The 24,771-nt window shown below is 41.8% G+C and overlaps 1 protein-coding gene across 1 annotated transcript; it reads right to left on the minus strand.

Annotated features, from left to right (window-relative positions):
- Positions 1-2,647: 2,647 nt before the first annotated feature.
- LOC143933271 (olfactory receptor 6N1-like) lies at positions 2,648-3,947 on the minus strand. Its single transcript, XM_077456155.1, has 2 exons — positions 3,763-3,947; positions 2,648-3,642 (listed from the first exon to the last, which is right to left on the minus strand). Exon 2 carries the CDS (start codon positions 3,622-3,624, stop codon positions 2,650-2,652), a length of 975 nt encoding a protein of 324 aa, XP_077312281.1. The 5' UTR covers positions 3,625-3,642; positions 3,763-3,947; the 3' UTR covers positions 2,648-2,649.
- Between the last annotated feature and the right edge of the window lie 20,824 nt (positions 3,948-24,771).

Here is a 24,771-nt window from a genome sequence, read left to right on the forward strand (position 1 = left end):
GACTGGGGGAGGTGACCAATCGGTGTCCCTATATACAAGGGACACACGATCGGTCTCCTCTCCCCTGACAGGACATGGATCTGGGTGTTTACACACCCAGATCCATGTCCCTGATCTGTGACAAGTGATCGCGAGGTGCCCAGCGGACATCGCAGCCACCGTGCACACGCATCGGCTCCTGAGTGAAGCAGTGGGCCCCCTAGACGGCTGGGAAGCCTAGGACGTCATATGATGGCTGCCCAGGATGAGAGAGCTGCCTTGTCATATGTGTATATTCGAAATGGGAAGAGGTTAACATACTCCCAATGTCAGAGAGCACTTGCCAAGAAGTGTCTCATTAATATATAATACATATCTGTGACTGCTGCCCCTCTCTGCCACCGCTTCACTGGCTCCCCCTACACCACTATATAAAATTCAAAATGCTAACCACAACATACAAGGCCATCCACAACATTGCCCCCACCTACATCACCAACCTCATCTGCAGATATCACCCAAATCGCCCCCTCCACTCCTCCCAGGACCTCCTGCTCTCTAGCTCGCTTGTTACCTCCTCTCATACTTGCCTTCAGGACTTCTCCAGAGCCTCTCCCATCCTCTGGAACTCCCTGCCCGGGTCTGTCCGATCAGCCCCTAACCTGTCCACCTTTAGGAGATCCCTGAAAACTCATTTATTCAGGGAAGCCTATCCCACACCCACCTAACAACTGTCCCCGAGACACCCCCATCAAATCATTCCCTGGATCTATTGCCTTGTGTACCACCACCCCCTCCCTTTAGAATGTAAGCTCTACGAACCGGGCTCTCCTGTCCCTTCTGTATTGAACTGTACTGTAATTGTGCTGTACCCCCTCTACATTGTAAAGGGCTAAACTGTTGGCGCTATATAAATTGTGTATAATAATAATATTTAGTAATTTTTATATCCACTTTTATATTATCAAGATGAACATGATCCATATCCAGCAGGTCTAGTGCTGAGTCTCACACTTCCAGTGTGACTTTTCTGTTTCATTAGTACAGTGACAGTGCATAGTATTAGCACTGATCACTGTATTAACCACTTCAGCCTCGGAACGATTTACCCCTTCCCGACCAGAGCACTTTTTGCGATATGGCACTGTGTTGCTTTAACTGACAATTGCGCGGTCGTGCACCGTTGCACCCAAACAAATTGGACGTCCTTTTTTTCCCCACAAATAAAGCCTTCATTTGGTGGTATTTGATCACCTCTGCGGTTTTTATTTTTTGAGCTATAAACAAAAAAAGAGCGCCAATTTTTTAAAAAAAACGCAATATTTTTTACTTTTTGCTATAATAAATATTCCCCCAAAATATAATATATACATATAAACACATTTTTTTCTCAGTTTAGGCTGATATGCATTCTTCTACATATTTTTGGTAAAAAATAAAAAATCGCAATCATATATTGATGGGTTTGCGCAAAAGTTATAGCGTCTACAAGATAGGGGATAGATTTATAGCATTTTTATTATTATTTTTTTTCTGTTAGTAATGGTGGTGATCTTCAATTTTTATCATGACCGCGACATTATGGGGGACACTTTTGACACTATTTTGGGGTCATTTAAACAGCTATAAAAATGCATTGATTACTGTGTAAATGACACCCTGGCAGGGAAGGAGTTAAACACTAGGGGGCGATCAAGGGGTTAAGTGTGTCCTAGGAAGGTGTTCTAACTGTTGGGGGATGGGCTTCCACCGACATGACAGCGATCACTGCTCCCGATGACAGGGAGCAGTAGATCCCTGTCATGTTGCCAGGCAGAACGGGGAAATGCCTTTTTTTACAAAGGCATCTCCCCGTTCTTCCGGTCTTTGTCACGATCGACGGGACACCGGCGGACATCAAGTCCACGGGACCCGCGGGCACAGTCATGGAGCCCACAATGCCATGCTTTAAAGGGGACGTATCTGTACGCCCATTTACCCAGCTGTGCCATTGTGTCGATGTATGCCGCAGTGCGCTGGTCGGCTAGTGGTTAATGTCACTGGTGATGTCAATGGCAGTTAGTTCCCCCCCCCCCAGCATTGGTTAGTATCAGATTGCTCACCGCATTATCGCAGTCCCATTATAAGTCACTGATCACTGCCATTTGTAGTATAAATTTTTTTTACAATTCCAGTACATTTAGGATAGATTGTAGATGTTATAACTTTCATGCAATTCAATCAATATATGCTTATTGGTTTTTTTTTTTTTAATCAAAGACATGTTGCAGAATATATTTTGCCCTAAATTTATAAATAAATTTGATTTTTTTTATTGTATATGTTTTATAGCAGAAAGTAAAAAAATATAGTTTTTTTTCATTTCTTTGTCTTTTTTCGATTATATATTGCAAAAAAAAAAAAAAAGAAATGGCGAAAAAAATATATATTTGTTTGGGTACAGTGTTGCATGACTGCTCAATTACCAGTTAAAATGCAAAAAATGGCCCGGTCATGAAGGGCTAAATTCTTCCAGAGCTGAAGTGGTTACCCTCTCACCACTCCATCCAAAGCAAAAGAAAAGGTTTTGACCTTAGATATACTTTACCCATAACCCAATTTAAAAAAAATGAACATCATATTAGACCATCAGTGAAGCATTATGAAAGTTTTAATATCTTGCACCAAATATTATAGATGTAAGTTCAAATATTTTGAAATCAGAACGTGAAAAAAATTATGAGATTGTGCACGTCTGAGCAAAAATGTTTTAATATCATGATTTCTCAAGCCATATATGATAGGGTTAGCTAAAGGGGTAAAAACAGCGTAAGTAAGACCAACAGCCCTATCATAGTCTACAGAGGCACTTTTTGTAATACGTAAGTACATAAAGCCAATGCTGCCGAAGAATAGACTGACAACGATCAGATGGGCCCCACAAGTCGAGAACGTCTTCTGACGCCCAACTTTGGACTTGATCTTTAATATAACAAGTATTACTCTGATGTAAGATAGTAGAACAAAGGCAAAACTTAAAAGGATGATGAAAGAGCTGACCACAAACTCGACCAGTATGTACATCTTTGTATCAGTACATGCTAATGAGATTAATGGAGGGAAGTCACAGAACACATTTTGTACATGATTTGGACCACAATAAGGTAGAAGAGATATTAAGATAGCTTCAAGCACAGGGCTGATAAATCCACCAATAACGCAAGCAATAACTAAGCTGAGATAAAGCCTAGTTGACATTATAGATGTGTATTGTAGCGGTTTACAGATGGCCAAATACCGATCATAAGCCATTATGGTAAGGATATAACATTCTGCAGCTCCAAAAGCATGTAAGAAGTAGGCTTGTAGTAGGCACCCAGTGAAAGAGATTTTATTCTCTTTATTCAGTAGGTCGGCCAGCATTTTTGGAATTGTAACTGCTGTATAAAAAATCTCCAGACATGATAAAGCCCCAATGAAGAAATACATGGGAAAGTGTAGGCTGGGCACGTTCTGAATGACTAAAATAATTAAACAATTGCCAGTGATGATGAACAGATAGATGATCAGAAGTATCACAAAGAGTAAAATGTGAAAACGTTCGAGACTTGGGAACCCAGATAGTATCATTTCATTAACTTTGCTATGGTTGTCAGGTTTCTCCATAATTTGTATACGTTGTACCTGTAATACAGAAATAATTAAATAAACAACGTAATAAAGGGAACAGAAGTAACAACATTAAACGTTTCCTCTTTAATAAGACATTAAAATTCACTAAAATTAGAAGAAAAGCAGTTCAACCTTAAACTGCGTAGAGAGTTCTTTACTGTAAGAGCAGTAAGGTTTTGGAATTCCCTTCCACAGGCGGTGGTCTCAGCGGGGGGCATCTATAATTTCAAAAAACTATTAGATAAGCACTTGAACGACTACAACATTCAGGGATATACAATGTAATACTGACATATAATCACACACATAGGTTTGACTGGATGGACTTGTGTCTTTTTTTGACCTCACCTACTATGTAACTATGTAACATCGAAAGACAAATGAAAAGGGAAAGGAGATGGAGGAAGAGCTAAAAAAAATAAAAATAAAGGAAAATCTGAAGGAAGGGAAAAAGTACACTGTAAAGTACGCATGTACACCAAAGAGAGGAAATAGCAGGGAAAGCAGGGGAAAGAGATGGGCAAAGGGAAGAGAAAGACAGAAATTTGAAACTAAACTAAAGGGCAACAGAGGCAAAAGGAATGGGCTGCCTCCCTTTCTTTCCAATACATATACTATGTCAGACATCAAAGCAGTATCTGCAGTCAGTGCAGCTGCTGGGTGTTACATAGCTATTTTCTCCCTGTTATAACTTGTGATCGCATCACCCGGTACAGGGAAGTCTTCCCGTATCTACCTCTTAGATGTTATGTGACCAAATACAGAGATTTAAAATGGAGGGGAATGCTGTAAGAATGCAAAACAAAAAAAATGCGCTGTGCTCATTTGTTAACATGCTTCATTTTTTAAGTGTGTAGAAGTGTAGGTTACCCTCTACCCATGGAGAGACGTTGGGCGAAATGTATAAGCTAAGGAACACCAAAAGGATTAATCAATGAGATGGGTAGGTAGGCCTTTCATAACAGATTGATGCCCGGTGTGTTTCAGGGGTAAAATAATCCCCCTTCTTCAGAGCTTGAATGTAAAGTAGATTTTAACAAATGCTGTGCACTTGATTGCTGCCTTGCCGTCTCACTGAGTTGAGACTTTGATAAAACCACAGCCATGAAAAATTAGCTGCAGCAGCTAAACTTTACACTGTTCAGTCAATCACTCATCTGTGCCTCCAACCCCTGAAGGGAGATTCTGTTGCCCTGAAATGCATCTGGCAAATAACTTAGATGATAATTGCACCCAACAGCCTCATGGATTCTTTGTACAATTCATTTTATAATAAGTTGTTCAGAATATTTCATTTTTCAGAAGTACTGTATAGTAATTTCTGAATTTTGACATATGGGCCCACTGTACCTGTTTTATAGCCTATACCAGGGTTTCTCAACCAGAGTTTCATGGAATCCTAGGGTTCCTCCAGAGGTTGCTAGGGGTTCCCTGAGCAATGAGCAATTTCTGCCTCTCAGGTAAGTTTCCAGTGACACCATTGATCTGTTTAGCCATCTGTAAGGGGCTAATTCTTCCCAATGACTAAACGCGTTATGCCACGTACACGCGATCGGAATTATTGTCGGAAAATGGTCAGCTGGTTTTCCCGACGGAATTCCGATGGAATTTTGCTCAAGTTGTCTTGCATACACACGGTCACACCAAATTGCGACCGCCAAGAATGCGGTGTCGCATACAACGGGACTAGAAAAAGGATGTTCAATACCTAGTAGCCAATAGCTTCCATCTCATAGTTGAATCTGAGCATGCATGAGTTTTTGCGTGTCGGAATTGCATACATACGATTGGAATTTCCGATGCTCTCTGACATGCTCTCAAATTTTTGTTTGCGGGAATTCGGCCAGCTAAATTCCGATGGAGCCTACACACGGTCGCATTTTCCGATGAAAAGCTCTCATCTGTCTTTTGCTGGCTGAAATTCCGATCATGTGTACGCGGCATAAGAAGCATTCTCCTCTTTACCATCTTTACCATCACACTAATGTTTCATGAGTTTTAGATATATTAATTTTTAGCAGGGGATCCTTGAGATCAGAAAGTTATTTTAAGGGCTCCTCTGTTTTGAAAAGGTTGAGAAAGGCTGGTCTATATAGATAAATAAAATAATCACTGAAAAACACTTTCCTTCTTACTCAATGAATAATTCATTGATCATGATCAGATAATGATTAGCAGATTACTTACTGTATAATCCATACCTTCTTTCTCTTAACAGCAGGAAGGTAGCCTTCCATTGATATTCAGAAAATAATGGGGATTTAAAGAATAGCTTTACTATTCATCCATGGTGGTATATCTCTATTTAGAACTAATGGCTACCATGCACATAAAGTTTTTCCTCCACGGTGTATTATGTAGAGCCCTTCTAAAGAAACAGATAACCAACTGTTGGAATAAGACAGCCACTCTATACCTTTTAGCTGAGATCTGTCCTCAACCCCATCCCTTGTAAATCCAGGCAGCCAGTCAAGAAGAATGAAATGAGCATCCTTCTGCTCTGTCCTGGTCGGAGGCACTCTGCTTTCTGAACTGTACAGTGCAGATTGCAGACAGCCTAAAAAAAGGAAAATAAAGATATTTACCCTGGCCTAGATGATTTCCTGAATAAAGTAAGGGGATAAACTAAATGTGAATTCTTGACTTTGAGTCCTTTAAACATGTTGTGTGAATAAATGTGTCTTTGGTTATTGCAAACCTAGAAAAACAAGTAAATGCCTTACTAACTCATCTCTTAATAATTATAATTATTAACTTCAACAGTGTGTGTGAAATGCATTGTCAACAATGCTTAAATAGCTTTGAATGCTTTGGGAATATATTCTCAAGTGATTTGTACACAGCAGCTGGTATCGTGTATGTTGTTGTAAATAGATAGTTATGGGATATTAGCATAGATTTAGATTTTTGTGATAAAAATAAATATTAGAAAAAAATAAACTCTTATTTAGCAAACAATCATAATTCTCAAAGTGGAAGTCAGGAGTTTTTTTTTCATCCCTTCAATCCTTACCTCTAATCAATGTGCTTCAACTTTACCAATGTTGCTCTGTAGCCAGTATTCCTTAAGCCTCGTACACATGATCGGAGTTTTCCGACAGGAAATGTGTGATGACAAGCTGTTGGCGGTAAATCCGACTGTGTGTATGCTCCATCGGACAATTGTTGTTGGATTTTCTGTGGACAAATGTTGGATAGCAGGTTTTAGAGTTTTCTGTGGACAAATTTCTGTTGTTGGATTTTCCAAGCGTGTGTTCACAAGCCCGTCAAATAAATGTCCAAAGTACAAACATGCATGCTCAAAAGCAAGGATGAGCCAGAAGCGGTAGGTCTTGTAAAACTAGCGTTCGTAATGGAGATATCACATTCATGACACGGCAAATTATGAAATCTTGAAAAGCAGTGCACATTCTCTTCTTTATAATGAGATAATAATGAAGCTGCTTTGCTGGTGATATTGACACTGCTAAACGTATTTAAAAAGGCTTTTTTTTCTAGTGATATCCAGAATAATAATGTTTTTATTTTTTTTATTTTGGGTCAAGTTACCACAACACCATTATTATCTCGTAGTTTTCAAGCTCAAAGATACAACTATGTTGGTGCCCCTTGTTAATTTGACATTGTATTTTTGAAATGTACCTGCCTACTCACAAACAAACTGTCATTTTTTAAGTAAAGCACATGGCCAAGTATTTTTATTCTTTATTTTTTCTTTAATAGGGAGCACAAGAAGGTCATATAAAAATGAAGAGGAAGGCAGCGATGGAGAAACTGTTGGAATTGGTGAGGCCTTTGTAACCCAGGGCAGACCTCAGTTATGTGAAGCACAAAATTGGGAACCTGAGGAGCCCATTTAATAGGGTGCACAATAAGGTCCTGGACTCCAAGAGATCGGGAGCAGCAGCAGATGACATATATGTCCCCAGGCTCTGGTTTTACAACAGCCTTAATTTTTTGCCAGACCAGACCGAACCCAGGCCATTGCTGTCAATGCTTCCTTCCACATCGGCTGAGGCCATTTTTTTTGGTGCATTCTTTAACAAATCAAATAAACTAAATTATATATGTAATCTGCCCTACAAATCAAAATAAAATAATTTAAATAAAAACTGCATTCTCTGCACAAAAAAAGTATAACAACTCAAATCATAATTGAAAAAATAAACAAAAAGAAAATTTGAAATTTAAGGGGTGAAAATCCCCAGGCCAGTGGGCTTGTTGGGGCTGTTGGGGCAGTATTTGCTATGGTCTGCCATGCTGCTGTGTGGTTGGGGCTGCTGTGATGTGTGGATGGTAGAGGTGTGTCATGTAAATCAAAGGTGTTTTAGATGTAATTTGTCCCCTCCTTCACTTGTTGAGGAGTTTGAGGATTAGCTCCTCATACATGCTCCTTTGCTCCTCCTCCATATCTCTCAGCTCATTCCCTGTCATACAGCCAAATGCCTCCTGTGCATCTGGGGCTGTACTAATTGCCGTTGTTGCATGGCTGAGGAAGCCATCCCCGGCCTTCTCCAGGTTCCTGCTCTTCCTGGCCCTTTTAGTAGGATGGCCTAGGGGATGTATCTGCGACTCCATCTGGCTGCTGGACACGGGCTTGTCCTGACTGAGACTTTCCTGTGTATGAAAATGGGACATATTTGTTGGTTTTTAGTCATCCATCACACACAATTTTGAGCTCATGACTATTGCAAATTGAATGTGGACAAATAGAAAAGACTATCATTCTGACCCCAGCATTTTTCATTCTTGTCCCAATCATTTTTGGCCACTACTGTCTATTGATATGTAAACCACTTTGTTAAGGCAGAAATTTGGGGTCAATAACGTCTTGTTAACATCATTCTATTTTTGGATACAAATATGTTCAATAATGCTACATCTGAGTCAAGCTGGGCTCCTCCACATCTTCTTCCTGTGTAGAAGGACCAGGGTGGGCCTCAGGAACTGTGGCCTCAGCCGATGTGGAAGGAAGTGTTGAGAGTGATGGGCGTGGTTCGGTTTGGTCAGACAAAAAACACAGGCTGTGGTGGTACCTGTGTTAGTGTGGGATTCCAGGACCTTCTTGTGCTCCCTATTATATGTACTACACAGGATACCAATTTTGGCCTTCAAATAATTCATGTCTGCCATGGGGTACGGAGGCTTCACCAATTCCAAGAGTTTCTCCATTGCTGCCTTCCTCTTGATTTTATTTGAGTAATCCCTACTCTTCACTTTCCATAGACACGGCAGCTCCTGGTACTGCTCTATAAATTCAGGCAAAAAGTTTGGCACTGTGAATTTATCCACCATTGTGTATTCAATTAGCAACTATGAAAGGCCCTACAGCCGAAAGGACCTAATTTTGGAGAAGGTCCTCGCAATTTTGAAGATTGAATTTTCGTTGAAACGAATGAAGGAAAAAAATTGCTTGCAGACTGTTACTCCCAGGACTTGCTAGCACAGGTTCTAGATCCAACACAGACCCAGATGGATCTTAGCAGAATGCCCTTTGCAGGCAGGGACCGTGGGCCCCTTTGGTGTAGCAAAAGTAGTAGTCTATGGTGCTAGCTGTCCTATCTGTGGCTACTGCTGCCAGCACCACCTCTTTAGGCCCTGCCAGCCCTCCTGGCTGCAGCTGCCCCTTTATCCTGCCCGTGCCACCACAGTCCTCCTGACTGGCTCTGCATCCATCCCAGACTGCTTCATGCCAGTCCTCCCAGGCATGTCTCCCAGTCCTCCTGACTGCATGTTCTCCTGCTGTCCCCTCCTTGCTCCCGTGCCTCCTGGCCAGGACACCTCTATGTGTCTTGAAGAGGGTCCTGCTCCCAAGCCCAGGCCCAAGGTCACCCCCCCAGACTGGGGAGCTCCCTTAAAGGCCAAGACAGCCTAAACATTCCATCTCCATCTTCCACCTGAACTCCACACTTCCCCAGCTGGGCTGACCCAGAGTATTTGAGGGGCCTACCCCCTGTCAACCCTTCTGTTGGGGATTGGTCTGGGTCCTTAGAAAACTCCAAACAGCTCCACCTTACTTTCCCTCCCATTTCTAGGTTCCAGTACATTCTAGAAGTAGGGGAGAGGTCTCAGTGATGTCTCTGCCCAACCCAGAAAACACACACAGGCTTAGCTGCCAGCCAGATCTGAAATTGACCTACACTTACAAACATAAATCCTAGCACTCTAGCAACACAGCTAGGGGGTGCTACATGCACATATAGGTAGTATTTTTGTATTTATTTTTTTATATTCTAATATATATATATATATATATATATATATATATATATATATATATATATATATACAGTGCCTTGCGAAAGTATTCGGCCCCCTTGAACTTTTCAACCTTTTGCCACATTTCAGAATATTTATTGGACTCGTGCTGTGACATGTTATTGCCATCATCCCTGAAATAGTGAATACAATTGATCAAACCTCAAATTTAGTTGGGATTTTTAAGGCAATATAAAAAAAATTATACTAAATATATATAAAAAAATATAAGTTTTATTACAAATACAAAAAGACATTACAACAAAAAATCCATAAAATAACATTGTTGTGCTGACATATGTGTATAGCATAAGACAATACCCCATGTGTAAATTTATGCAACAAAACAAGCGGCTATTTTTCCTACGCTTTTCGAAAAGTATGTATGAATAGTTTCTTCTTCAGGGAAGCCACTTTCTGTGAACACATAACAAGCAATAAATATTTCAAAAAAATACATTTATAAACTTAACATAATAGACTTAAATCCCAACACTTGAATACTCACATGTTTGTTTTTAGTGCCTAGAGGACATTTTTCTCTTTTTTTGGCTCCGCCCAAAAACAGAAAAGACGGGCCAGAGAGGAAAAGATTGAACCAATGAATGAAGATGGTGATGGTCTGCTATAATGTCACCGCACTACAAAGCCCTGGAGTCAAAAAGACTCAACAATGGATAGGAATAAAGAACTCCTTTGATAATGTGTCCAATGGCTCAGCAAATGAGGAAACATCGTATTGTATAAGCCCCAATCTTATCTGAAGAACCTAAGGCAAAAAGAACCAAGGAATATTTTAGTCTGACCCCTATCTTTGCACTTTTCATAGAGAGAGAGGTTACTGAATCTTAGCTTACCGCCGTATCAAGGTTCCATATTCATAGACCTATGTTCCCTGGTTATCCTGCCAATACAGTCAGATCTTGAGAATCCAAAGGACATATGGAGAGTTCCCACCTAATAGGACTTCTGGCGTCTGCCTTGAATAGCCCCTGTTGAATTGATTGGCGCCAAAAAATCCTCCAATAGAAATGATGACTCCTCCTAGCTATCCACAGACTCTTTTTGATAGGAGGTTTCTTTAATGAGCTCCTCCTCACTATCAAAACTACTCCTTTGATAGGAGGTCTCACTTGGAGACTACTCCAATTGCAGGGCCCATTGTTACCCAAACCACGGCGTCATTGCTGCTGTCCATCGCACTTCCGGTGTGTCATCCTCAACCGGAACCGGAAATTACGCTTCTCAGGAACTTCTGGAAGTGACGACATCTCCACAACAGGAAGTGACTATATCAAACAACAGATAGTTTAAGCATACACCTCCGGAAGAGCAAATAAGAAGATGTCGGCGTCGTTACCAAGGAGACGGCGCCGTCCATCTTTTTTATCTACATGAACTATATCCAGAAAGGCAAAAACCAAATGATAGATCATGGATCGCTAAATGTATTGCAATCCTGACCAAACTCATATTGTAGCTTCAAAATAGCTACTATACTTAGGGCGGCCTGTCCCAATCAACTCTTTTAAGTGGGCATATGGAAATTAATCCACAAAAATGACTATTTATTCACAGATAAACACCAATTAAATTTATCTAATGTGGTATGCCATTAAAGGCAAGAACTAAAACCACTGACACAGGGATAAATTGGATAAACCCATGACAGCCACATAAAGTGGCGGCCAAGAGTGAACCCAGTGCGCACGTGGATGGCCGAAAAACAGGAAGGGGAAAAGAAAAGGGTAAACTAAGACCCCAACAACCCCTTCCCAATGGGGCCACATAGGTGGGCTTACCTGGGCCGGGAGTGCGGTGACCGCAGATCCTATCAAAAGGTAAGTCCTCTTGTAAACATGTGTTAACAGCATCAAGTGTTGTTCACAAAATTGAATAAATAAATATATACAAAAATGCAAATATATATTGTTATTTTTGAAAAAAAAAAAAAACGTGAGTATTCAAGTGTTGGGATTTAAGTCTATTATGTTAAATTTATAAATGTATTTTTTTGAAATATTTTTAGCTTGTTATGTGTTCACAGAAAGTGGCTTCCCTGAAGAAGAAACTATTCATACATACTTTTCGAAACGCGTAGGAAAAATAGCCGCTTGTTTTGTCGCATAAATTTACACATGTGGTATTGTCTTATGCTATACACATATGTCAGCACAACAATGTTATTTTATGGATTTTTTTGTTGTAATGTCTTTTTGTATTTGTAATAAAACTTATATTTTTTTATATATATTTAGTATAATTTTTTTTATATTGCCTTAAAAATCCCAACTAAATTTGAGGTTTGATCAATTGTATTTGCCACATTTCAGGCTTCAAACATAAAGATATACAATTTTAATTTTTTGTGAAGAATCACCAACAAGTGGGACACAATTGTGAAGTGGAACGAAATCTATTGGATAATTTAAACTTTTTTAGCAAATAAAAAACTGAAAAGTGGTGCGTGCAAAATTATTCGGCCCCTTTACTTTCAGTGCAGCAAACTCACTCCAGAAGTTCAGCGAGGATCTCTGAATGATCCAATGTTATCCTAAATGACTGATGGTGATAAATAGAATCCACCTGTGTGTAATCAAGTCTCTGTATAAATGCACCTGCTCTGTGATAGTCTCAGGGTTCTGTTGAAAGCACAGAGAGCATCATGAAGACCAAGGAACACACCAGGCAGGTCCGTAATACTGTTGTGGAGAAGTTTAAAGCCGGATTTGGATACAAAAAGATTTCCCAAGCTTTAAACATCCCAAGGAGCACTGTGCAAGCGATCATTTTGAAATGGAAGGAGTATCAGACCACTGCAAATCTACCAAGACCTGGCCGTGCCTCTAAACTTTCAGCTCAGACAAGGAGAAGACTGATCAGAGATGCAGCCAAGAGGCCCATGATCACTCTGGATGAACTGCAGAGAACTACAGCTGAAGGGGGAGAGTCTGTCCATAGGACAACAATCAGTCGTACACTGCACAAATCTGGCCTTTATGGAAGAGTTGCAAGAAGAAATCCATTTCTCAAAGATATCCATAAAAAGTCTCGTCTAAAGTTTGCCACAAGCCACCTGGGAGACACACCAAACATGTGGAAGAAGGTGCTCTGGTCAGATGAAACCAAAATTGAACTTTTTGCCCACAATGCAAAACGATATGTTTGGCATAAAAGCAACACAGCTCATTACCCTCAACACACCATCCCCACTGTCAAACATGGTGGTGGCAGCATCATGGTTTGGGCCTGCTTTTCTTCAGCAGGGACAGGGAAGATGGTTAAAATTGAGGGGAAGATGGATGCAGCCAAATACAGGACCATTCTGGATGAAAACCTGTTGGAGTCTGCAAAAGACCTGAAACTGGGACGGAGATTTATCTTCCAACAAGACAATGATCCCAAACATACAGCAAAATCTACAAAGGAATGGTTCACAAATAAACGTATCCAGGTGTTAGAATGGCCAAGTCAAAGTCCAGACCTGAATCCAATCGAGAATCTGTGGAAAGAGCTGAAAACTGCTGTTCACAAACGCTCTCCATCCAACTTCACTGAGCTCGAGCTGTTTTGCAAGGAAGAATGGGCAAGAATTTCAGTCTCTCGATGTGCAAAACTGATAGAGACATACCCCAAGCGACTTGCAGCTGTAATCGCAGCAAAAGGTGGCTCTACAAAGTATTAACGCAAGGGGGCCGAATAATTTTGCACGCCCCACTTTTCATTTTTTTATTAGTTAAAAAAGTTTCAAAAATACAATAGATTTCGTTCCACTTCACAATTGTGTCCCACTTGTTGGTGATTCTTCACAAAAATTTTAAATTTTATATCTTTATGTTTGAAGCCTGAAATGTGGCAAAAGGTTGAAAAGTTCAAGGGGGCCGAATACTTTCGCAAGGCACTGTATATGCCAAGTTGTCCAGTTCACATCCCCTCCCCCACCAAATAACGATCCTTTGTTTGTTCAGTATAACTTTAGCCATCAGCAGTGAGAGGGGAGGCTTTGTCAGGCAGTCCTGTCACACAAGATGTTCAACAAATGCCTCATACCATCCCAGGGAGAATACTCATGATTTCCAAGGCAAAGTTCCAAACACCAGCTTGTTCCTTGATTTCCTGGTAGTGTCCCTGGGGGACAGCTACTCACAACAGGGTCCTGGGCACAGCCAGTTACTGTCTCCAGCAGGAAAATTCCAAATGCACTCGGGAGGTAGGGGGCATCTCCAGTGTTGGGGTACCTTGCAGATAGACAGCTCAGTCTCTGCACACACTCCTGTACCCACTCACCAAATGTGTGCTCACTCCTCTGTCCCTTACAGCTCCTCCTCATCTCAAAATGGCTGCCTGGAATGGTCTCCTTAAAGATGTCTGCCACATTTCTTTAAGATGGAATGTTCAAATAATGGTCCCTTTTAAGATGGATGCTGCATTTGTACAAAATATCAATGGAAAATACCCAATTCAAAAAACTGAAATTACAATACAAAGTAACCTAATTAAAAAAATTGATTAGATAATCTAGTGAAAAACAATATCTGTGGGTTTATACAAACTTAGCAATCAAATGTAATGACAATATGTGTAAAAAGAAAAAAGAAAAAATACAGTTTTGAAAAATCTTTAGAAAGTTAGTCCACGTAATGTACATATAGAAAGTTCCAAGCAAGAAATTCCTTCAGGGGGGTTCCACCACCAGAAAACAAGAACATCCTCCTGTGAAACCAATCACCCTATTAATTGGGACACTTACCAGATAGCATGGATCCTCTATTACTAGAATGGTCCAATAGGCATAAAGATAAACCTCTGCAGGGTAACATAAGCAGTCAAGCCTCTAGGATCAGCTAATAATCATGAAGTTCCTCCAAGGGTGTCCAACTCGCATGCAGAAGTCCCGATCAACCAAGACCAAAGAGCATGTATATATGGAAGAGAACACCAATAGTGTAATATTGTATAAACTGATTTATTAGTAAAGCCAAAAAGGTACTTACAAAAGTTAAAAGAATCACAAGCGTTGTTAAAAATATGTTTATCAGCAAAAAGAAAAACAGGATCACCCGCACTTCTGGGGTCACGTGGGGCGTAATGACGTCAGCGGGTTGCTTTGCCAGACATGTTTTGTTATATGCGACGTCTTCCTGGGGCACGGAAGACGTCATGTATGAGGAAACATGTTGGTCTTGGTTGATCATCTACACTCAGCTGGTCTTCTCCTTCCTGTTTCATGACCAGGAAGTAAGGCAGAAGCAATCAAGCAATGTGTTTAACCACTTTCAGACCGGACCAATTTGCTGGTCAAAGACCAGACCACTTTTTGCCAATCGGCACTGCGTCGCTTTAACTGACAATTGCGCGGTCGTGCAACGTGGCTCCCAAACAAAATTGACGTCCTTTTTTTCCCACAAATAGAGCTTTCTTTTGGTGGTATTCGATCACCCCTGCGGTTTTTATTTTTTGCGCTATAAACAAAAATAGAGCGACAATTTTGAAAAAAACGCATTATTTTTTACTTTTTGTTATAATAAATATCCCCCAAAAATATATAAAAAAATTTTTTTTCCCTCAGTTTAGGCCGATATGTATTCTACATATTTTTGGTAAAAAAATTGCAATAAGCGATTATTGATTGGTTTGCGCAAAAGTTATAGCGTTTACAAAATAGGGATAGTTTTATAGCATTTTTATTAATAATTTTTTATTATTTTTTTTTTTTACTAGTAATGGCGGAGATCAGCGATTTTTATTGTGACTGCGACATTGTGGGGACCCATCGGACATTTTTGACACATTTTTGGGACCATTGTCATTTATACAGTAATCACTGCTATATAAACGCAGTGATTCCTGTGTAAATGACACTGGCAGTGAAGGGGTAAACCAGTGGGTGGCAGTGTAGGGGTTAAGTGTTCCTAGGGGTGTGTTACTAACTGTGGGGGGGTTGGGCTTTCATTTAGTGAACACTGATCTCTGCTCCAATCACATGGAGCAGAGATCAGCGTCACTAGTTGCTAGGCAGAATGGAGAAATTATGTTTACAACGGCATTTCTTCATTTGGCCGCTCCGTGAGACGATCGCGGGTATGCCCGCGGCAATCGAGTCCACGGGTCCCGCGACCGGACTCACTGAGGTCCCGACCAGCACGGCAGCGCGCTCCCGATGGCAGGGCGGCAAATTTAAAGGGACGTACATGTACGCCCATTTGCCTGCCCGTGCCATTCTGTCGACGTACATCGTCGTGCGCTGGTCGGCAAGTGGTTAAACAGCTATGAAGAGAGAGAAGTAAGTCTGTAGAATTAATAGAAAGCTGTTTTATTTTTGCAAAGTAAGTACATTAATGCTATATTGATATATAGGGAGCTGGACTTTAGAAAAAAAGTGAACAAGGGTTAACTTAGCCTTTAACCACTTGCCGACCGGCTAATGGCGATAGACATTGGCAAAGTGGCACGGGTGCACAAAACCACGTACCTGTACATCACTCCGTCATTGATGACTAGTGGGCACGGCCCTGTCAGTGGCCGAGATCGTGGCATGGAGAGGCAGAACGTGGAGATGCCTATGTAAACAAGGCCTTTCCCTGTTCTGCCTAGCAACATGACAGGGATCTACTGCTCCCAGTGATTGGGAGCAGTGATCTCTGTCATGTTCCAGTGAGCCCACCCCCCTACAGTACAGAACATGCTGAGGGAACACACTTAACCCCTTGATCGCCCCCTAGTGTTTAACCCCTTGCCAGTGACATTTACACAGTTATCATTTTTATAGCACTGATCGCTATATAAATGTCAATGGTCCCAAAAGATTCTATTTGTGGGGAAAAAGGGACGTTAATTTTGTTAGGGTACAACGGCGCACAACTGTGCAATTGTCAGTTAAAGTGAAGCAGTGGCGTATCGCAAAAAAGGGCTTGGTCAGAAAGGGGGTAAATCCTTCTGGTGCTGAAGTGGTTAAAGTGTTGTCTGGGTAGAGGGAGCGTTTATCCTCCCTCTCTCCTCGGCAAAACCCCATGATATCCAGAGAGACCCTGTATTAGATGAAAGGGAACAGCATCGGAGATTCAAATACAACTCCTCTAAAATAGGCGGTATGCGTGGAGTGAAACTGTGTCTGGTAGCCATGTTCTTTAAGTAATGACTAGGTATTGGATTGAAGATGTGTTTCCTGTAAACACACCACCGTAGAACGGAATGGTTTCAGGACAGAAAAAAGCGCCACATGTTCCACTCCATCCACCCCCTCACATTCGATGATATTAAGTTGTACTTAAATGCCATAGGAAAAGCCAAACATTAATAAGAGTGCAAAAGGCCTAAGTCACATGTATAGCAAGCAGATGTCAAAGTAAAACATTAGCAGAAATAAATATATCGTAATTAAAAATGGTATTGAGAGCTTCCTCTTGTGAGGAAGCCAGGGTCAGTAGGCACCTCCAGGAAAGTCAAATATAGGACCCGGACACTACATAGATACATAAAAAGCATTTGTAGTCCCACTGTAGGCTATCATAGCTCCCAAGGGGAGGGGGACAAAATTCAACAAAACAGTGAACCAGATCCATAGTCCCCAAGCTAAATTAGGGAAAAACATAAAACTAAACATCCTCACAGGACAGGTATAAAGGGGGGCCCCAACGTCACTGGGTTATCCTTTGATCCAATGGGACTTGCAGATTCCGCGAAAGGGAATATAGTAATATAATCAGAAATAACATACATTATTTCATTATTCGCAACCACCCGCAACCAAGCTGGGTACAACATGTCATTAGTGACATTAATTTACCTCAAATGCTTATGACCTCTGAACTTTTCCCCCTGGTGTTACAATTCAGCAGAAAAGTCAGGATAAAACTAAATCTGGACTTTTTAATGATCATGGCCTCCCCTTTGGTTCTGGCTTGATACAGGAGGGCATCGCAATCTTTAAAATTCTACAGCTTAAATAAGAAGGGTCGTGACACCAGGAATGTGGAGGCCTTGTCGGTACCCAGTGAACTCGCTCCACTGCAAACTTAGCGGAGAATGCTTCCCTGCCAAAAGTTTCTGTGAGCCAGTGTTCAATAAATACAACAGGATTTTTTCCTTCTTTTCTGGAATACCCACATCTATCACATTGTTACTTCTAAGCCTGTTCTCCATGTCTTCCTGTCATGCTCCCTCACAATGTAATGGTGCCAGATCATCTTCCACAGTACTCATGCAGCCCTCCAGAGCCACCGTGTGGTCTCTCCATTTTTGCATATCCTGTCTGATTAGCATCAGCTCTATTTTTATACCCTTGATTGCCATGGTCAGATTAGCGAGGGTAGCATTGCAGGAGGTGAGTGCTGCAAAGATTTCTCTAAGGGTAGGTTCATGTTCCAAAGTGCCTGAATCACTAGGCTCAGTATCGGAAGCTACGAGGGCTTCCTCACTGTATCCCAGAGGAAAGGCTCTGCAGGATCCTCAGTCTAGGCTGGATCCATCCCTCCATCAGCATGCACATCTGGTGTGGTTTCTGTAAATAAGACAGCTGGTTTCATGGGAGCTTCCTTTTCTGGGGTTTTTGCAAACAGCTTCTGTGCTACCTTCTTGGCCGAACATAGTGGGCAGCCACCATCTTGGGCCACATGGTGAGGTTCCCTTTGCAGCTCTTTATCACATATAGACATAGTGGTGGCAGTTGACACATCTACCAATAGGAAGCCCTGGAAGTGCTGAAGTCAGAGTGGGTCAGAAGCGGTGGATGCGCTGCAGCAGTGAGTAGAAACCAGGGGGAAAAACAGGAGTATTGGCGAAGAGATCCTTCCGTGCATTTTACGCTATGTGCTGCAAGCCATGCCCCCATCAAAGGATGCTAGCTGTTTTGGGCACACCATTCTAACTGTGATAAGGCTGTTGATGAAGTTCCTTATTTGAGCATAGCAAATTTCTCCCCCAAATCGGGTAACTTCCAATTCTTGCTGAGGTATTCTAATAATTTCATACCATCAAGTGTTAAAAAATCATGCGTTTAATTCCTTTTACTTGCCACCCTCGAAAGGCTTGCCGGTTTCATTGGCAGGTAGAAATAATGGGTTTTGTAGGATTCCTAAAAATGGCAAATCGGGTGAGATCAGATTTTTTGAATATATTACCAGATCCCATTGTCGTAGAGTTTGCCGCATTAATGGGTCAGTAATTTAGGGTCTTTGTTGAGGAAGTGACCATTATATTACAATTATTAAATTATATCTAGGGAGTGGGAAACATTCTGCTATAGTAAAGTGGGTCCAGGTAGGCAATACCTGGGTGGGGTGTAGTGATGCTAAAAGTGCAATTTGGGTTGCTGCATAATAATTTTTTAGGCTTCGAACTGCAAGGTTTCCTATTTTTGTTGACGGTATAGGACTGTAGCTGCCAGTCTTGGTTTGTTTTGATGCCAGATAAAGGTCAAGCGCTCTAGTAAATCTATCCTTATGCGTAAATTTGGAACTGTGTACGGCTAAATAAGCATTTTAATTGAACCATGATACTTAAGCTAACGTTACATCTCATACCCATTCCGAGTCTGCAATCCAAACCAGGCATCCATCTATCACCCATCTATCGCTCAAGCTAGAGGCTGATTTACTTAAGAATGTTCAAGAAATAAGAAATGTACAAACCTGTATACATGGGCGTCCGCAGAACTTTTTTCGGGGGGGGGGGGGTATCATTTTAAGGTCACCCATGCTCTGACCCTTTTCGGCAATGTCATTATCACATTATCATGGTCAGAGACTGCAGATGTAGTATAGGAGATGGTGAGAGACTGCAGATATGGCACAAGAGACTGTCAGAGACTGTGGACATGGCCCAATAGACTGTCAGAGACTGCATACATGGCCCAAGAGACTGTCAGTGACCGCATACATGGCTCAAGAGATTATCAGAGACTGCATACATGGCCCAAGAGAATATAAGAGACTGTAGACATGGCACAAGAGATGACCAGAGACTGCATACATGGCCTAAGAGACTGCATACATGGCCCAAGAGACTATAAGAGACTGCAGACATGGCACAAGAGATGACCAGAGACTGCATACATGGCCCAAGAGACTATAAGAGACTGCGGACATGGCACAAGAGACTCTAAGAGACTGCATACACGTGGGGGATGACAGAGAGAGGGGGTGACAAAAAGAGACAGGGGGGGTGACAGAGAGAGAGGAGTGTGACAGAGAGAGACGGGGTGACAGAGAGAGAGGGGGGTTAAAAAGACAGAGGGGTGACAGAGAGAAAGAGGGTGACAAAGAGGGGGGATGGGGGGTCAGAGAGAGGGACCCCCTAGCCCTGCCCTGTCTGCAGTCCCTCAAGTGCCCCTATGTCCCAGTGGTGTGTGTAATGCTCAGTACGGTACCTTGCATGCCAGTACGATGTCAATGATGGCCAGAAGCTGGCAAGACCATTTTCATTGTTGGTGAGGACAGGAGGTGCTTTGTTCCTTCCATCGGATCTATGATGTGGCATGGAGTGGTCCCTGGATGCTTGCATTTCCTGCTCGTCCTTGTTCTCTGAACCCCCGGTCAGTCTGTCCTTCATGCCTGGGAGCAGTGAGGAGGTTTAAGGAGTCCAGGGGTTCCAGGCTCTGGGAAGTGGCGGGGACATTGTGCCCGCTGTTTCTGGTGTCTTGCTGCTCTCCTTTCCCGTAGCTTCCATCTCCTGGGATGCTAGATCGCACTATGCAGACCGGATGATGTCATCCTGCTCACCCCTTGAGGCCTTTGCTGTCCCGCTTCTCGCACCAGCAGAGAGGAACATGATCAGGGCCAGCCGCCAGTGCTAGGATAAAGACAGAGTGGGAAACTCCTGATCTGATCCCTAATTCCGGGGGGGGCACTTTCCCCCCTTGCCCCTACCTGCGGACGCCCATGCCTGTATATTTATTTCTCCTGAACTTGTTTGGATAATTAAAGCAAATATCTACACAATTTTGTAAGTGTACTTTCTCAAATCCTTTAGTAAATCAACCTGAATGTGTCCAGCTCGAAGTAAGCAAAGCTAAATAAAAGAGCAAAAAAAATGTAATTTAACACGTCAGCATAGCTACAATAAATTAAGATCAAATATTCACATTTTCGTAAAACCAACTATGACTGAGTCTCTTCAAAATTAATTGAATCCCCAGCTAAAGTTGTTTTAGCTTTGGATAGAGTAGGGAAAGAATAGAACCCCTGTTAGTTATTTTTTTTTTTTGCTGTGTCTCCACTGGGAAGAGTCACCTTCTCTATATGTCCTGGTGACCCTGATGAGAAAATAAAGAGATACAAAGTGTTACAGTTGTCATCAGAGCAAGAGAGGGTAGATCACATCTTCTAAAGGAGACATCTGTTTAGGTAACATTGCTTTAAGAACAGGACGTTCTCCTCACTATGCTTTCTTTTGTATATCTGGGACATGAAATGAACGATAAGTATTACAGACTACAAAAAAATTAACTTGTACAGATTTAACCCTACCCAACTTAATAAAAACCTGAAATAAAAAGTGTTGACTATAGATACACTTTCATATATAAGAAATGTAAATTTTTTTAAATATTGCCTATACAGGTTGATCAATCCTAAATGTATTTTCTCGTCAAATTTATTTATTATTTAATGATATAAAAGATTTTACCCTCTCCAAATCTGCCCTTCTCAAATACAATTCCTGCCTCCACACTGCTAAACAAACCTATTACAACACTCTCATCAAAACCCTCTCATCCAAACCTCGTCAACTCTTTTCTACCCTTTATTCCTTACTTCACCCCCCACTGACCCCACCCACCAACTTGCTTACCGCTCAACAGATTGCCAACCATTTCAATAGCAAAATTGACACAATTCGCAAGGAGATATCCAGCATTCAACTTCCTCCCCTACCTTACACAACAGGTCCAACACCACGCTCAATACTCTCCTCTTTTTGCCCAGTTACCACAGATGAAGTTAATAAACTCCTCTCCACGGCCCACCTCACTACCTGCTCCCTGGACCCTGTCCCCTCACAATTACTGCTACCACCTTCCCACTCTATCCTTAACTCCCTAACCCGCATCTCCAACCTCTCCCTCTCCTCCGGCACCTTTCCTTCCCTGCTCAAACATGCACTGGTTACCCCCATACTCAAAAAACCCTCACTAGACTCCACCTGTTTGAACAACTTAAGACCCATCTCCCTGCTCCCATTTGCCTCCAAGCTCATCGAATGCCTTGTCCATGACCAAATGAGTCGATACCTCATGGACAACAACCTTCTCGACCCCCTACAGTCTGGCTTCCGCCCACAACATTCTACTGAAACTGCTCTACTAAAACTCACCAATGACCTACTAACTGCTAAAACCAATGGCCACTACTCCATACTCATACTTTTAGACCTCTCTGCTGCCTTTGACACAGTTGACCACCTGCTCCTCCTCAGAAAATTACTCTCCCTTGGCCTCTGCGATTCTGCTTTATCCTGGTTTTCCTCCTACCTATCTCAGCACACTTTCAGTGTCGCTTACAACTCCATCTCCTCTGCTCCCCTTCCTCTTTCTGTTGGGGTACCCCAAGGTTCTGTCCTTGGGCCCCTCCTATTCTCTCTCTATACCTCTTCCCTGGGCCAGTTGATAACCTCCCATGGTTTCCAATACCACCTCTATGCCGACGACACCCAGATCTACCTCTCCACTCCTCAACTCACCCCTTCAATCTCCTCACTGATCTCCAACTTACTGAATGACATATCAGTATGGATGTCACACCACTTCCTCAAACTCAATCTTTCTAAAACTGAGCTTGTTATATTTCCTCCTTCACGATCCCCCCGCCCCCCCCCCGTGACTTCACCATTAATATCAACAACACAACCATTAGTCCCTCCACACATGCCAGGGTCCTGGGGGTAATCCTTGACCCTGACCTCTCCTTCAGCCCCCATATCCAATCACTGGCTAAATCCTGCCGCCTTCACCTCCGCAACATCTCCAGAATTTGACCCTTCCTGACTAATGACACCACAAAGCAACTTGTTCACTCCTTCATTATTTCCCACCTTGACTACTGCAACTCTCTCCTTAATGGTCAACCCTTAAGCAGGCTATCCCCCCTTCAGTCTATTATGAATGCTGCTGCTAGACTAATACACCTCTCTAATCGTTCCATGACTGCTGCCCCTCTCTGCCAATCCCTTCACTGGCTTCCCCTACCACACCGTGTAAAATTCAAAATGCTAACCATAACATACAAGGCCATCCACAACCTCACCCCCATCTACATCATCAACCTCATCTGCAGATATCGCCCAAATCGTCCCCTCCGCTCCTCTGAGGACCTCCTGCTTTCTAACTCCCTTGTTACCTCCTCTCATGCTCGCCTTCAAAACTTCTCCAGAGCCTCTCCCATCCTCTGGAACTCCCTGCCCCAGTCTGTCCGTTCAGCCCCTACCCTGTCCACCTTTAAGAGTTCCTTGAAAACTCATTTATTCAGGGAAGCCTATCCCACAACCACCTAACTGTCCCCGAGCCACCCCCATCAAATCATTCTCTGCAGCTATTAAAGAAGAAAAGAAAAACCGCGCTTGTCCAATCCAAAAAACAGAAACGTGCAGCAGACCCAAATGTTATACGACATTCAACAAAAGACTAGGAAAAAAGGGGTGGGTTGCGCTAAAAACATAAAATAAAAATAAAAATATATCACCAAAATTAGATAAGTGAATGTTAACACCGATCTTATACGGAATTATGTACAATAATTACAATAAGGACACCAATATACTAATGTAGATATAGACTAGAAAAAATCACTCCTATATATTGAAGAGAAAAGCAAGGAATGATAAATAACCGGTCATGTGACAACAAAAAACACAATTATTAAACCGTGTATGTGTTAAAGGGAATACAAAAATTATTGATTGACTAGTCAGATAAAAAAAGCAAAATTAATAAACAATGTGAAAGGAACACTTTGATAATAATGACGTTTGAAAAGTTCATATACAAAATTCCCAAATTCAAAGGTAGTGATAGTAGCTCCGCGGTGATAGAGTGATGACAGACCATCCAAATTAATGTGAGTTGTGAACACCTCCACCACGATTAACACTGCCGCTTACCAGAAGCATATGGTTCTTTGTTACAGAGAACCATAAAGAGCGGATAACTGACTCCCCCAGTCCAGGGTATTCCAGGATGGATAGGGAGATAAGAGGACTTCTCACAGCTCCAAGCAGTCCCTCGCATCAGCGACCATAAAAAAATATATAAGGCTCGCAATAGTGTAAAACCAAACACTTTAATGAAACAAATAAAAAGCCAATTGCACACTTACATAGTACCAGTAAGGAAATCGCATCTGAAAATCGAGCCGGCCGGTCTCGATATACAACGCACGATACTTCCGGGACAGACACGCGAAGCGGTGACGTCAGGGCATCGCTCCTCCTCCCTACGTGTTTCGTCACTAAGGGACATGGTCACAGGGTGACTAAGGGACATGGTCACGGGGTCTGCAGCTATTACCTTTTGTACCACCACCCCCTCTCTTTTAGAATATAAGCTCTACGAACAGGGCCCTCCTGTACCTTTTGTATTGTACTGTAATTGTGTTGTTCCCCCTATACATTGTAAAGCACTGCGTAAACTGTTGGCGCTATATAAATCGATAATAATAATTATTTTCTAAATATAACAGATTGAAAAATTGAGTACATATATAGATGGTGGTACAATATTCAAATAGCAATATAAATAAACATATTGATTTATAAACATATAACAATGTAAAATTTTAAAGATTAGAGCAACACATAAACCAATAAAGTATTACATTGAAAGCATTATACAATTCTATTCTATTCTATTGGTTCATTTTGCAAGAGCAGTAATGTAAATGTATTTTCCAA

The sequence above is a fragment of the Lithobates pipiens genome, unplaced genomic scaffold (assembly GCF_037356315.1).
Source record: "Lithobates pipiens isolate NorthernLeopardFrog02 unplaced genomic scaffold, aLitPip1_a1.2 Scaffold_27, whole genome shotgun sequence".
NCBI classification, from domain to species: domain Eukaryota; kingdom Metazoa; phylum Chordata; class Amphibia; order Anura; family Ranidae; genus Lithobates; species Lithobates pipiens.